The sequence below is a fragment of the Nomascus leucogenys genome, chromosome 3, assembly GCF_006542625.1.
Source record: "Nomascus leucogenys isolate Asia chromosome 3, Asia_NLE_v1, whole genome shotgun sequence".
Taxonomy (NCBI): domain Eukaryota; kingdom Metazoa; phylum Chordata; class Mammalia; order Primates; family Hylobatidae; genus Nomascus; species Nomascus leucogenys.
The window spans coordinates 138,440,108-138,456,095 of NC_044383.1; the positions used below are offsets into that span (position 1 = coordinate 138,440,108).

The following is a 15,988-nucleotide window of genomic DNA, read 5'->3' on the forward strand; positions in this document are numbered from 1 at the left end:
CTTGAGTGACACTTGTAAATATATGAGACCCCCTAGTGAGCTACGCTGTAAAAGTCTCTCATTTTTACATACATCAAATGTCTTTTCTTTTTGCATGAACCGATCTTACCTTTTTGGCATTTTCTGATTGATTGAGCATTTTCTCAGCATCCTCTAGCCAGGCTTGCAGACTAGCCACTGTATTGCCATAGCGATCCCAGTTAGAGATCACTTCTTCCAGCATGCTCCTCACACTCCTGACTTCTACTGAGAGATTCCTCCACTGAGCAGTGGTTTCATTCATGAATTTCATCACATTCTCAGCTTCTTCCACTGAAAGAGATAAAACCAATTACAACCCTTATCTTACATTTTAAACCCTCCATACCTTTTTTTACTATGGTCTTATACATTGGTGTGCAATAGTACCCATCACAAATGCCAGAGTTCATTTCCAACAAATATGACAGACATAATTACAAATGGAAAACAAATGTATTTTACAAATTGTGTCTTTACACTAATTAATTTCTCATTTACTTGATTGTTAATACTCAACTTATTCTATGCTTTTGCCTTTAATCCTTAGATGCAATTTAGAAAATAAACGCTTATTTTGTTCTCTCTTAGAAGAACACACACACACACACACACAGAGAGAGAGAGAGAGAGAGAGAGAGATTGAGAGAGAGAGAATGATTATGCAGGTTAGGCATTGTACAAAGCCAAAGGAACTGAATCCAGTATGTGTTCTCCTGGCCAATGGCGAGGTCACTCAAAAATTTCACGGAGAGAAAGAATGATCTGATCAGATAGAAACCTGCAGGCTCTAAATTCTACTGCAGTCTATGTTGCAACAAATTCTGTAGTATGTTTTACCTGAACCATCTGCTTTGACATACATCTCAGCTGTCTGTTTCAAGATCTGGTATGTCACTTCATATTGTTCAAAGAACTTGCTGTTTTCTATAAAAGACTAGAAAAGGAGGAATGGTTAGAAGATAGCAAACATTAGGCTCATGTAGAATGCCAAAGTCAATTTTCTTCAGTATAGCTATAAGCATAGTTTACCCAAATTTGTTAATCTTGCTCTTCTTGAAAATATAAAATTAATTCCACTGCTACAAATTACCTAAGATCATTCTGAACACATAAATTGATTCCACGCTTTTGATTCTAACTCAGCACGGGACTGAGAAAATATTCTATTTCTTCACCAACCAAGGGTTTGCTTTTTGAAGAGACAAAAATTTCTCCAGAGAACTTGGGTCTAACATTTAGAAAGCACTAAATTTAGAAGAACATTTTAAAGTGTCCCACTGTGTTTCAGCTGTGGAAATTCTGTTGCTCTTTGAACATTAATCCTGGTGAATGACTGCTCTGAGGAATTCCAAATTATAAATAAATGACACAGTGCACAAATGCTTCCCTTAAAATAAAAAGTAAGTAGAAAAATTGGAAATAATTACATATTCTATTATGTAATAATAGAATTTCAATTACTATTATTTCACATTTCAATGACCTATTATAGAAAAATTGCAGTAAGACATGTTTATATATCTATTTGTAATTTATATATATATAATAGAATCACTACTGGCAAGTGAATACTATAAAATTGAGAATATACAAAAAAGTCCTTAGGTAAATTTTATTATTGTTCACTTTTAGGAATATAAAATAATGTGCGTTTCAAAGATTGTTATTACTTCTTGAAAGTAGAAAATTAATGCAATTACAGTTAAGAACATATCACCAAAGGCTCTTTAATTTCTTGCAAAAGTATAATGAGTTCCTATGATTTGAATCTATTAAAATACTTGATAAATGTCACTGTCATAAATACAAAATTAGCCTTCAAAAACCAGCTGAATTCTTGTATAGCATGCTGATGAATGCTTAGTATAGAGATGTAAGACACTTGTGTGCAGAGGAAACATTATTCATACAGCAATTTCATAGAAATCTCTGGATTTTTATTGATAACTATCATGTTTTGAGATAACATTTTAAAAATTGTATCTATAACATATTTCATATCATTTTATGTTTATACAGCATTTACTTATAAATTAACTATTCTTCAGGGATAAAGTGAATAGAGAAAGCTGTGAGCTGGAATGAGAGGTTCCATGATGAATACTACATTCAATAACTTTAATTGGCTTTATTTTATTTGTTTGAGAATAAAGTCAGACAATAGTATTCTGATTAATTCACTATTTAGCCTTATATCTTCTTATTACAACCCAGTTGAGAAAATAATAATTTACTAGAATTTAAATTTTGAATAATTTAACTAAACAAGCAGTTCATTATTTGATCAAAAATGGAAAATTATACCTAATGTTCAAGATACCGCGTAAGAAATTGAAGAAATAATTATGTTTGGCAAAGTTTAGAAAAGAGTCTGCATTTAGTATTGGTACAAATTTCAAGAAGCTAATAGCAAAACAATTTTTCTAAGTGTCAAAGAAATGGGAAATAGTGCATGTGGTGCACAGGAAGACTTAAATATGCTTTTGCTAGAGAAGTTTACAAAATAATTAAAAATGAACAAGTGAGAAAAGCTTATTTCCAATTTAATTTCTGGTCCACGAGGCAGGAAAGAGGGGAGAATGTTTTCAGAAAGAATGTTTTATAAATGCTGTAGACACTCATTAATGTATTTTTGAATTTGGCTATTAGGAAGACTGGATGATTAATTTTTAAAGAAAGATATCTATCGTTTATTTTAAATTTGTGTTGGTGCATTTAATTTGGTCCTTTTTTCTGAATATGGGGTAAATGCATTTAGCAATATGGATTATTTTATCTATCGAATCACTTTAGCAGAACTGTTAAATCTCCATTTTACTGTAAGCTATTTAGACACACCTGTCAGAAAAATACAAAAGTAAATACAAATGCATATTTAAAATAATAATAACAAGATTCATTTATTTCTTTCAAAATAAGGTTGAAACTTGGATCACAAGTTCAACAAATAAGCCATTTTAGTCAGGGGACTTTTAAAGTTGATGGTGCTTCAAGAAAAGTAAGTGGCATACTTATTTTTGGTATTTAAATTTAGTGTTAGTGACTGCATTTCTACTTTCACAAGATGAGTGTAAATATAATAAATATGAAGCTCATCAATTTCACTTGAATGAAACTATGCCAGATTATTCGAGATATTTAAAATTAACATTGAGGAGAGGTTTATCAAGACTATTTACATTAAAATATAATTATAAATAATAAAATGAATATTCACACAGTCCACAATTTCAAGAGCTCTTTTTTTTTCTTTCATGTGAAAGATTGAAATATTAGCCGCTTTTTTCCATGGTGAAATGGAAGCACATGTTTTGGTCATTGTCAACAATTCTGACAGCAAGGACTAAACCAATTACCTTTTGGTTTGCATTACAGCATGCAATCACTTACCAATGGCATGTGGCCTAAATTAATGACAGAAAGGATTGGTGAAGTATTTTCCAAGAATTCTTTAGGCACTCAGTGGCTGCATATCTGAGCTAGGATGTACATTCTCTTTCTCTAACACTTAAAAAGAGTATTCTTTCTTTTTTGCAGGATGGATAAGTCTGAATTGAGAATTATGACTAAGGAAAATATAATTATGGAAACTTTATGGCCCAAATATTACTTTGGTTATTAGATGATGTAGAAGCATGTGGCTTATTATAATACTTTATTTATTTTTATTTTTATTTTTATTTTTTTGAAATAGGGTCTCACTCTGTAGCTCAGGCTGAAGTGAAGTAGCAAGATCATAGCTCACTGCAGCCGTGAACTCCAGGGCTCAAGCCATCCTCCTGCCTCAGCCTCCTGAGTGGTTGAAACTACAGGCGCACACCATGACACCAGGCTAAATTTTTAAAATTTTTTGTAGAGACAGAGTCTCACTATGTTTCCCGGGCTGGTCTCAAACTCCTGGCCTCAAATGACTCTTCAGCCTAAGCCTCCCAAAGTGCTAGGATTACAGGTGTGTGTGAGCTGCTGCCCCCAGCCCTTTTTTGGGGGAGTGTGGGGGGTGTAAACCAAGGAAAGAATTGCACTTACAAAACTGACTTTGGTGATTTGTGATTTTATTTGAAAGTCTTCAGCCTCTTTGAAATAGCCTGTTCTAAAATGAATAATTTCCATAACACTCTAAAAGGATAAGAGAGGCTCTATGAGGTGTTAACATAGAATAAAAACAGTATATGTCAGTCTTTGTTCCCTAGAAAAATTCCTACCATTTTATTATTATTATTATTATTATCATAATCATTATCATTATTAAACATTTGGGAAAGACTAAGCCTTCTAGAAATTAAGTTATTCACAGACACATGGGTGCTCAGTAGCTAAACCATGACCAAACACATTTCTAGTGGCTGGTATCTGCACTTCATCAGTTCCCCACCACTACAACCATGCTGCCTCATACATAAATAACAGCAACTATGAGGCTTTCACGGTACACTTACAGGTATGTAAGTGTAAAATATTGTCAGGTATGGACCAATATTAAATCGAACTGATATTTATGTGAATTACATTCTTTAGATCACTAAGACATAGGATATCATATCAATTATTTGGTCTTTTAAGTTAAAAATTTTTTTTTACAATTTTTTTTAGATTGTGATATTCAGCACTTAAGCTCAAGGGCTTTTGATTTGGAAAGATATGGATTCAATTTCTGATTCCACAATTTACCACCTGGAGCATGTGCCGCCAGGAGCAAGTGACTTGAGCCTATGGAGCCTCAGTGCTTCTGCACTGGCTCCTTGGTATCTAAAACAATGTGAAACCCCCAGCCTGCAGGGCCATCACTGAGATGAAAAATGATGCATGTAAAACACTTGGCATGTGGGAAATGCTCCATACTCCACGGTTATCAAAACTATTAAACAAAATTACCTTAAAACCCTTCACGGAAAAGAAACACGAGTGATAAGTAGGTATTCTTCAGTAGCAGATGAGAGTACTAGGAAATGTTCACTAAAGCATGCTACGTATGTGGGATAATCAGCAATTGTATGAATAGTTGTGAAAGTTACAAGGCAGTTTGGAATTAGTGGTTGAGTGAACTTGATGAAGTAGGCAGGAAGTACTAACGTTTTTATCATTAATAATTCTTTATTCACATATCATTTGAGAAAAAGAGAATTATTAACATCATTGTGTTGGAACATTAACCTGGTGGAATAGTCTTATTAGCTGTTTAAATCTGATTTGCTGTTCTGAAATATCCAGAACAAAGACTGTGTCTGGTATAAATAACTACTGGGCTGAGAGGGTATCATTTGGCATGACTAAATCTGAAAATATACATGCATATTTGTATTTCATATTTGAAGAACTAATGTAATTGCTTGACGCTTAAAATCAAGTTTTTCATAACTTTCCAAAATAACTAAAAATGAATAAAGGAACATAACGGATTTTGCATTTTGGAACAAATGTTTCCTAGACAATTTTAGTAAATCTAGGGAAAGATTTTACTGTAAAGCAGTTAAATCATTTTTTTCTCAACTGTATGTTGTTCACTCATCACAGAAAATGAAATTAAAATGTAGCAAAATAGATTATGGTTCTAAGATGCTTCAGTGAAAATATGGTTTCAATAAGTATTTCAAGCAGAACATGTTATAGAGTCCCTGTGACTAATCAAGTTATAAATGGGTTTATATTTTAAAAGTTCATTGATTTATCATAGTATTTGTGTTTAAACATAAATAAAACAGTACAAGACTAAGATACTCTATTAACATTAATTTTATGAGCAAATTTGCATGGAAAATTAATTTGTAGGAGGGGCATGTTTAATTAACTAAGAAATAATCTGTCTTTAGTAACTATAATACACTAATTACATGTAAGTGAAAACTGCTAGTTACAGAGCAAACAAATTCTTTCATCAATGCAGGTCTATGATTCTAGTAAACATAGAATTATCTATATTGATAGCCCAAAATATGAGATAATCTTTAAAAATTAAGTTGGTACAGAGATTCATAGACAAAATGTTACTCTTCCAGGGTGCACACAAGGGGCAATGAAGCCCAGGGAATTACGATAAAAAAAGACCCAGTGGACACAATCTAAAAAAATAGGTAGTTCCCATTTGGACACTTGAGAATGGTTCTAAACTAGTCACAGTTGAATTTTAAAAGACATGAAGGTAATCTTTAAGTATTTTAATGTAGTTGAAATGGTGACCTCCAATAAAAAATGTGAGTATGCAATACAAAAAGTTTTTTAAAAAATTAATAAAGCCAGTCAAGATGGTCCCATATGATTAATGCAGCCAAGCATTAAACTAAACCAAACTAGGGGATTTTAAATAATCAAATTCCAAAGAAATAGGTTTAGATTTCAGATAATTCTGAAAAGCTCATAAACTTATATCTAACCCATTTAACACACACTATCTTTATGCTTAAATTCAAGAATTAAAATAACAACATCAAAGAAACTGCACTGTGTTGCTAAATCCATGGCTCATCGGAATTCTCTGTCAAAGCACCGGGGACTCACCACGTAGTTTTGTAGAAGCTGCTCCACTGACTCTCTCCTTCCGTACTTAATGATCCAAGACTTCAGCTTTGACTCTGCAAGAACCAGCAGTGAGAGCAGACGGTACTTTAATTCTAAAAATTCCATTTTCATTAGGTGTAGCTCTGATGTGGAGGAAACAAAATGAAACCTAGAAATAAAACAGGGAGAATTTATAGTATGTAACTAATAGTAACAGAACTGATGCTTACTTAACCTGTTACATGTCAGCCTTAAATAGAATGCAGCCACAAGCTCTTCTAACTCTGGCTGATCATTTTCTGGAGATCTGATTCCTTTTCTAGCTCTGGATTTAAAAGCGAAACATGAATGATTGAAGTCTTCGATTTAGTTCTTTCCCCTGCCAACACATCTCTCGTCTGTTTCTTTTATAAGCTGTTTTTGCAATATTACATAATGTTCCTTACAGTACTGAACAAAAATACAGCCTCTGAAGAAACCATTTCTGTGATTTCCAGGCTGTAGATAAATTCAGGTTCACTCTTTTCAGTTAATAATACATTAGAATGGTGGCATTCTTAGCATGTCTTATGGGAGCCCACTTTCTATTTACCAAAGGTAGGCGCCTCTGTTAAAAAAAAAAAATCATGAAAAAATAAAAGAAATATAAAAAGCATCCACCTAGCGTTTTAAAAAGAGACTTCATTTAAATGCAGATATCCTCTCACCTCTCAGCCATGTCCTCTAATTGATCAGGTGGCACTGGAATCCCGTTAACAGACCTGGTCCGGTAGATTTCATGGAATGCTCTTTTGTGGGCATCTGTGTTTTGAAGCAGATCCTAAGATACAGTTTAAAAAAAAATAAAAAATGAAAAACATGTTTCGCAGAGGGCTAAGAAGCATAATTTCCAGCCTGCACCGATGAGTCAATGTATTCAACAATCTGATCCCGCTGCCACATTCAGAGGCAGCTTGGTGCCTGTCAAAGGCTCTTACCTTGAACAGGAGCTGGGTGCTTGTACTTAAAGCACTATGCTGGAACTGCATCTAATAATTATGCATCTTTTAAACACACATGACACTTGCACAGCAATGCATTCAGACGTTTTAAAGGCACATGATCCAAAGGAAAATGTAATTACTGCTATGAAATGATTTTAGTATTTTTTGCCTTTCTTGATTTTGGATATGTTGGTTTTTAAAAGCTTAAAACTAAGCATGATAAATTGAAACCTTTAATGGCAAAAGAGATTAGGCTTTCTACTGCTATTTTATTTTGAATGCATGCAGACTATTATAAAGTGATATTTGCTTGCCATATAAAGTAAGTCAATCATATTACAATATATTTTGAAATACCCTTTTGATTAGAAAATTTCAAACAAGTGCAGGGAATACCCCATAGGTAACACAGTGAGAAGATTAAATGTGATGTTAGTAAATATTAATTATAGACTGTATAGAACTCCACAGGTTTCATTCATTTATTTAGGTTAATTTGAATCTTCTTTGATTTGTTTGCTGTGTTTTTCATCATTTACAAACTAATTTCTAAAAATATGTACATGTATTTTACACTCCCTCACCAATTTCTCACATACAAGCAAGGAAGAAGTTAGGTGAAAGGAAATTCATGCCTTAATTTCTAGAGCTTAGTTTGTGTCTTGATTGCAGAATAAATACAGTACTTAAAAATATGTCACTCATTGAAAAAGTAAGACATACTAGACCACCGAAATAATAATTAAAATTAATATTTTTATCTCATACTAAAATTTAGTGAATTAGAGAAATTAGTAGCAAAACCAGCCTAAAATCAAGAGACACACTTGATGGTGGGACAAGTAAAGGCTTTTCTATGATAAATTAAAATGTTAAGGTTTGTATATGCTTGTCCACATATGACATTTTAACATGGTAGAAAAACCTTAGGGCCGGCCGGGCGCGGTGGCTCACGCTTGTAATCCCAGCACTTTGGGAGGCAGAGGCAGGCGGATCACGAGGTCAGTAGATCGAGACCACGGTGAAACCCTGTCTCTACTAAAAATACAAAAAATTAGCCGGGCGTGGTGGCGGGCGCCTGTAGTCCCAGCTACTTGGAGAGGCTGAGGCAGGAGAATGGCGTGAACCCGGGAGGCGGAGCTTGCAGTGAGACGAGATCGCGCCACTGCACTCCAGCCTGGGTGATGGAGCGAGACTCCGTCTCAAAAAAAGAAAAAGAAAAACCTTAGGGCCAAACTATTTCTATCCTGATATATTTTGCTATGATCACATTTTGACCTGCTTTGACTCTGAAGATAAGTGCAGAGATACTCACAAGTCATGTGTGCCTTAAGGGAGGGTACTATGTGAAGCCAAGAACTCATCACAGGAGGGCAGAGAACAAACAGGTGTTCCTAGAGCAGCTATTGATGATGAGTATTCTAGCCATTCTCTACCTCCTTTATCACACACAGACACATTGCTGTAGCTTATGGTTGGGCTGAAACTTTCCCAAGTGACTGCAGAGCACACTTGGAGTTATCACCCTAGCTAGCTCTGATTTGTGACAGTTGTTAAATATCTACTATATTGAAAAAGTCTTTACAAGCTACCCAAACAAAAACATTTTCACACATATGATAAAAGAACTTCTTAGGCCGGGCATGGTGGCTCACGTCTGTAATCCCAGCACTTTGGGTGGCCGACGCTGGTGGATCACAAGGTCAGGAGTTCGAGATCAGCCTGGCCAACACGGTGAAACCCTGTCTCTACTAAAGATACAAAAAATTAGCCAGGCATGGTGGTGTGCACCTGTAGTCCCAGCTACTTGGAAGGCTGAGGCAGGAGAATCGCTTGAACCCAGGAGGTGGAGGGTGCAGTGAGACAAGATCACACCATTGCACTCCAGCCTGGGTAAGAGGGTAAGACCCTGTCTCAAAAAAAAAAAAAAAAAAAAAAGAACTTCATCAGTTGGCATGATGTCACTGACTCCTCTGAAAGGCCTTCTCACTATAAAGCAGCTAGATGCTGGGCAAAATATAGGATTTTAATTCACCTTGCTGGGTTCACAGGAAGTAAATGAAATATTTTAGGTCCCCCATTCTTACTAAAACATGACCCAAAAACTAGATCACAGACCAGTAGGCAAAAAACAAATAGAAAAATCCAGATTGTCCTGGGCAAATATCTACACCACTCCTGAGAGAGATTGAGTCTTAGAATGTGAACAGGATGAGGACACTGAAATGAGATCTCCTCCATTTAGTCAGAACCCTCAATGAGGGCTAACATGGCCAGGTTATTAGCAAATGCAAATACAATAGGAGGAAAGCAGAGATCATGAACCATAGGAAACAAGCCACCATGAGTGAGAACCAGCAGAAACAACAAACTTATCATGCTAGAAAAATGTCAATAATTTAATACTTGACCACAATGTGTAAGATAAAAAGGAGAGTGGTTTGGTTAAAGTATTCATAATTCCTTATATTGATTAAGAGGAGGTTAAGATATTGGTTAACTTTCAATTTTGTTAAGTATCTATGGTCAAATTTCGAGGGCAATCATGCTGTCCAACTAGAGTTTATAACTTTCATGCTAGTAGAAACAAAACCATGGAATAAGAAAAATGAGCAAGGAGACAAAAAGCAAAACCTCCTTAATTCAACTTATAAATAGCAAGAAAGTACAAAAGAAGAAAAAGTAGAACAGTTAGAAAGCAAAGACTCAGATGCTAGAAACAAATTCAAGTATATCAATAATAATAAATAAATGTGAATAAAGTAGAAATTTACTAGTTAAAAGACAGAGATTATCAGATTGGACAAACAAACAAAACAGAACTATCTTCTTTTTACAAAAGATACACCTAATCATTAAGAACATAGATAGGTTAAAATTAATAAAATGGAACACATGTCAGGCAAATACTAAGAGAAATCTGATATAAACGTATTAATATCAGACAAAATGGATTTCAGAACAGAAGCATTATAAGTACAGACACTCCTTGACTCATGATGGGGTTATGTCTCAATAAAATTCCTTGTATGTTGAAAATATTGGAACTCAAAAATGTATTTAATACACCTAAACCAACCAAACATTATAGCTTAGCTTCACCTATATTAAATGTGCTCAGAACACTCACATTAGCCTACAGTTTGGCAAAATTATCTAACATAAGGCCAAATTTTATAATAAAATGTTGAATATCTCATATAAGAATATCATATCACATGTCATTGCTGAATGTATATTGCTTTTGCACCATTGTAAAGTCAAAAATTGTAAGTTGAATCACTATAAGCTGGAAACCATCTATAATTAATTGCATAAAGATTAAACTTTCAACTTACTAGAAGATACATTATTCCTGAACTTGAGCATGCCCATTAAACTCCAAAATATATAAAGGAAAAACTGATAGAACTGTAAGGAGATCCTGAACTATCAACATCGCTGTGGGGTTTATCAACATGCCTCTCTAAATGAGATAGAGCAAAGGAAGCAAGTGTCATAGCAGCTTGTTGGGTGAAGAAGGGAAAGGGCTGCAGGAATGGTCTTTATAAGAACTTGTGGTGTTTTGATAATGGAAGCCAGCTAGGAATTTTGAGCAGATTGGTGAAATTATCTCAGCTGCATTTTAAGGATCACTGTGGCAATTCTGAAAATACCCTATCCTCCATACGTTTGCTTCCCATGGCTTCTAAGACAACACTGTAGCTGGATTTCCTCCAACTTCACTGGTTGCTCCTTTTCAGACTTTTATTGGTTCTTCTACTCTTCAATCTCTTAATACTGGATTCCCTCCAGGATCAGTCCTTGGTCCCTTTGTCTTCTCTGTATATACTTCTTTATTTAATTTCTCCAGTCTCAGAGCTTTAAACATCCCTCTAGATGCCAATGACTCCGAATTTTTATCTCCAGGCTGTACCTCTTCCCTGAGCTCTCTTACCTATTGCTTACTCCACATATCCTCTTGGATGAGAAAAAGTCTCAACATGCCCCAAGCTGAATTCCTGATCTTTCCTCCCAAAGCCGCTTCATTGTCTCCTATTCTTAATTGATAGAAACTGTTTTTTCAGTTGCACAGCCCCCAAATCATAGTGTCATTTATGACTCTTCTTCTTTCACAGTATGTATCTAATGCTGAAAATTGTTCTGCCCTCAAAACGTATTCAGAATCTGTCCATTTCTCACCATCTCTACAGCTACTTCCCTCATTCAAAGCACTCTAACTGGATGATAGAAATGGTACCCTGGCTTCCGGTCTCCATTCCTAACCCAGTCTATTCTCACATAGCAGCCATATCATGAAAATACTGTCATTCCTTTGAGAAAAAAAATGGTGCTGGGTGCTGTGGCTCATGCATGTAATTCCAGCACTTTAGGAGGGTGGGCAGATCGCTTGAGCCCAGGAGTTTGAGACCAGCCTGGGCAACACGGTGAAACCCTATCTCTCCAAGAAATACAAAAATTGGTCAGGTGTGGCGGCCCATGCCTGTAGTCCTACCTACTCGGGAGGCTAAGGTGGAAGGATCACTGGATCCTGGGAGGCAGAGGCTGCAGTGAGCCATGACCACACCACTACACTCCCGCCTGGGCAACAGAGCCAGACCCTATCTAAAAAAAAAAAAAGAGAGAAAGAAAGAAAATGGATGAAAAAAGAAGGTTAGAACATTGTAGAGTAAATCAACAATGCCAAAGTGTGATTAAGGAAAGTGAGGCGGTTCAAAGAAACAATATTGGGGAAATATATATAGGCACAGAAAATACCACAAAATATATAAAACAATATTTTGAACAATTTTATGCCAATAATTCTGAAGACTTAGTCAAATGCACACATTTTTAGAAAGTATGCATTATCAATATTAACCCAATTGCAATTTTGAGAGCCTGAATATGGGGAGAGAACAGTGAAAAAAATCAATAATTCCCACTTTTATGGAGTTGACATTATAGTGCAGAAAATCAAGCAAAAGATAAGATAAATGATTAAAACAGGTAACAGTTGAGATGATGATAAATGCTAAAGAGAAACATCAAATGGAAAAGGTGAAGGGCAGTTTGGGGGAAGTTGTAATTTCAAAAGAGGTGGCCAGAAAAGGGCGGATGAAGAGGGCACCTTTTAGTAAAGGCCTTAAAGAGATGAAGAAGAACATAATGGGAATATCAGTAAGAGGATGTTTCAGACTGAGGGATGAGAACATTCCAGAAGGATGGCAAGGGTAAAGACTTCAAGGTAGGGAATATGCTTGCCTGTTTGATGTCATCTTTTCAATGAGGCTTCACTGACAACCCTATTTAAAATTGCAACAACACCTAATATCCCATGTCCTTTTACTTTCCAACCTAAATTGACTTATTTTTTATATTTATTACTTTTATCTGCCTCCTCTCACTAGAAGGTAAATTATCTAAGGGGAGGGATTTTTGTCTGTTTTGCTTACAGATGTATCACAAATGCCTAAGACACTGCTTTGCAACTGAGAAAGCTCAACAAATACTTGTTGAAAGAATAGGGAAGACCAGAAAGGTACAGCCAGGGGAGTAGGAAGGAAACTACAAGTGGCACAATTATAGCTTACCCACTGCAGCCTTTAACTCCTGGTCTCAAGCAATCCTCCTGCCTCAGCCTCCCGAGTAGCTGGGACTACAGGCATGCACCACTATGCCTAATTTTTTATTTTTATTTTTTGTAGAGACAGAGTCTCGCTTTGTTGGCCAGGTTGGTCTCCAGCTTCTGGACTCATGTGCTCCTCCTGCCTTGGCTTCTCAACATGCTGGGATTATAAGTATCAGCCACCATGCCCTAAAGAAAGTCTTTCAAGGGTAAAGGGACAACTATGTGAAATGTTTGTAACAGGTGATGTAAGAAGACTGAGAACTGGCCGTTGGGTGAGGAATGAGGCAAAGCCTGGTAAACTTCGCATGGTAGATGGCAAGATAAAAGCTCGATTGGAATGGATTTTAGAAAGAATGAGAGAAGAGAATTTAGAAAGAACAAAGAGCCAATTCTCTCAAAGAGCTTTGCTGTAAAAGGAAGGAAGAAGATTGGACAGTAGCTGGGAGAGGAAGTGGGGCTAAGAAAAAGCCGTTTTAAGATGAGTTAATGGCAGCATATTTGTATGTGGATGAGTAAACACCAACAAAGAAAGAAAGAGAAAAAAATAGAGAAGGGAGGAAGGACAGGAATTACCTTTTGGAGAGAGGGTGGGATCTAATGTACACATGGAGAGGTTGGCCTCGGCCCAGAGCACAGATGGTTCACCCATAGTAACAGAAGTGAAGAGCGCGTATTCGGGCACAGATGCAAGTAGGTGGGTTGATGTGGCCGTGGGAGCTGGTGGAAATTCTTTTCTGATTGCTTCTATTTTCTCAAAGAAAAAGGAAGTAATGTCATCAGCTAAGAGTGAGGATGGGGAGGAGGTGTGGAAGGTTTGAAGAGACAAGATATGAAATAGTTGTCCCAGAAATGAAGAAGGAATGGAGTCGGGAAATGCCTTCTGATTGCCAGGCACCATTAAGGGCCCACTTGGGTTACTCATCGCGCCTGGGGGTGTGTTTTTCTCCAGCCACAGTCAGCTACGTGTGTGGGCATGAACTAGGCAAAGAGCTCGCTTTCACCGGCATTGTGTTTTTACCAGGACAGTAAAACAAAGTGAAATATGGACAAGGCAAGTGAGGATGTGGACGAGTGGGGCTTTTACATTGCATTTAAGCAGAGCACAAAGGGAGGTGGTAAAGAGAACAGGATACAGTGAAAAGGTGGTAGGGTAACAGATTATAGGGCACAGAGGAGATGAAGCCTTGTCTGACTGGAGAGGAAGGTACTTGACAAAGAGCTTGTGGAGGGGTCTCATTTACTGGTGATGAGCATTCTAGGCTATGACTGTGGAGTGAGTGGCGAGGGTTGGGTGTAGGACAGGATCCTTGGGGAAGAGGAGGTCAAGAACCTGAGAGGTTAAAATATTGGGAGGATCATCTCTAGGTTACTGAAGTTATTAAGAATTACGACATGCATTGTTATCCAGGAAATAAAATCTTCAAGAAAGCAGGGAAAGTGACCTAGGTAGGTTTGGTAACTGCAGTAAGGATGTGTAGCAGGTGGCAGGGTCTGATGGCTACTTTCATGATTCCTTATGACTGAAAGCCTTACTTTGCCAAAGCAATACTAAGAATAATAAGTTAGTCAGTATAATCACTCTACAAGTACGATAAGCAATAGCTTTGTGGTCATGTTTTAAGCCTAGTGCTGAAGACAACCTGGCTCATCAGCTATGTGACCTTGGGCAAGTCACTTAACCCTTCTCTGCCTACACTTTCCTCATCAGCAAAAGAGGATAATAATACCTATCTCACATCCATCATGTTAAGTGTTTGGTAAAAATCAAATACTTAGGACGGAAGCATGGTTAAGTCCTCCATAATAGTTAGCTGTGGTTATTGTTATTTTTCTAGATAACTGAACATTAGGGTAACTGCAAAATAGAAAAGATAATACAGTACACTATGTTTTGCAGAATAAATATGTTCTTACATATATATGTTAATTTTTCACAAATAGTAAAACAAAACCATTGGCAGAACCATTCACAAAGTGAACTCCTGGAAACATGCATTTAAAAAATGATCTGAATCCAACTTGCAAACATTGCCTATGCATTAAGTGTTGAAATTGTGGTTTTTTTTTAAAGGTGTGAATAATGAAAAAAAGCAAGCATTGTAACTTTGATAGACTGTTCAAGTTTTCTTGACAAAAATCAGAATTACTTTTTAGAACAAGATGGGAAGACAATATTCCCAAACATTCTTGATCATACATCAATGAGTCCTCAATTGTGATTTTCCCAATTTATGGCATCTCCAAGTGAGCCCAATATACCAGCGTAGAGGTGTTACGTCAAATCGAGAGACTGAGTTAGTGCCATTGAGGAAACTTATAATTTTTAGTTGTTTTAATAAGTCAAACTTGGCCAGGCGTGGTGGTTCATGCCTGTAATCCCAGCACTTTGGGAGGCTGAGGCAGGCGGATCACTTGAGGTCAGGAGTTCAAGGCCAGCCTGGCCAACACGGTGAAACCACATCTTTACTAAAAATACAAATATTAGCCAGGCATGGTGGCAGATGCCTGAAATCCCAGCTACATGGGAGGCTGAGGCAGGAGAATCGCTTGAACCTGGGAAGTAGAGGTTGCAATGAGCTGAGATCGTGCCATTGCACTCCAGCCTGAGAGTGACAAAATGAGCCTCCATTTCAATAATAATAATAATTCAAACTTTTCACCCTCAAATCTTAGCTTATTATAGGCTCCTAATATATATTTTTCAATAAATGAGAATTGATTTTAAAATGGACAATTTAATTGTTTTATGAGCTACTTTAAGTACCCATGCCCAGGCCTAGTAAAAGTTCCTACCTCAATAAAAAGATCATCCTAATATTCACCTTGAACTTGGCCTGAGCCCCTATCTCTGCTTTTTACCTTTATCTCTTTATTACATTCC

At 36.4% G+C, this 15,988-nt stretch overlaps 1 protein-coding gene across 3 annotated transcripts in view; it reads right to left on the reverse strand.

Moving 5' to 3' along the window:
• Nucleotides 1–15,988, reverse strand: part of SYNE1 (spectrin repeat containing nuclear envelope protein 1) — a 526,037-nt gene that overhangs the window by 354,068 nt on the left and 155,981 nt on the right. For all 3 annotated transcript variants that reach the window (XM_030809854.1, XM_030809853.1, XM_030809855.1), the window contains 4 exons: nucleotides 7,221–7,333; nucleotides 6,514–6,682; nucleotides 859–955; nucleotides 110–312 (listed from right to left, as the gene is read on the reverse strand). In XM_030809854.1, the coding sequence (XP_030665714.1) occupies nucleotides 110–312; nucleotides 859–955; nucleotides 6,514–6,682; nucleotides 7,221–7,333 (582 nt within the window). The remainder of the gene's footprint in view (nucleotides 1–109; nucleotides 313–858; nucleotides 956–6,513; nucleotides 6,683–7,220; nucleotides 7,334–15,988) is intronic.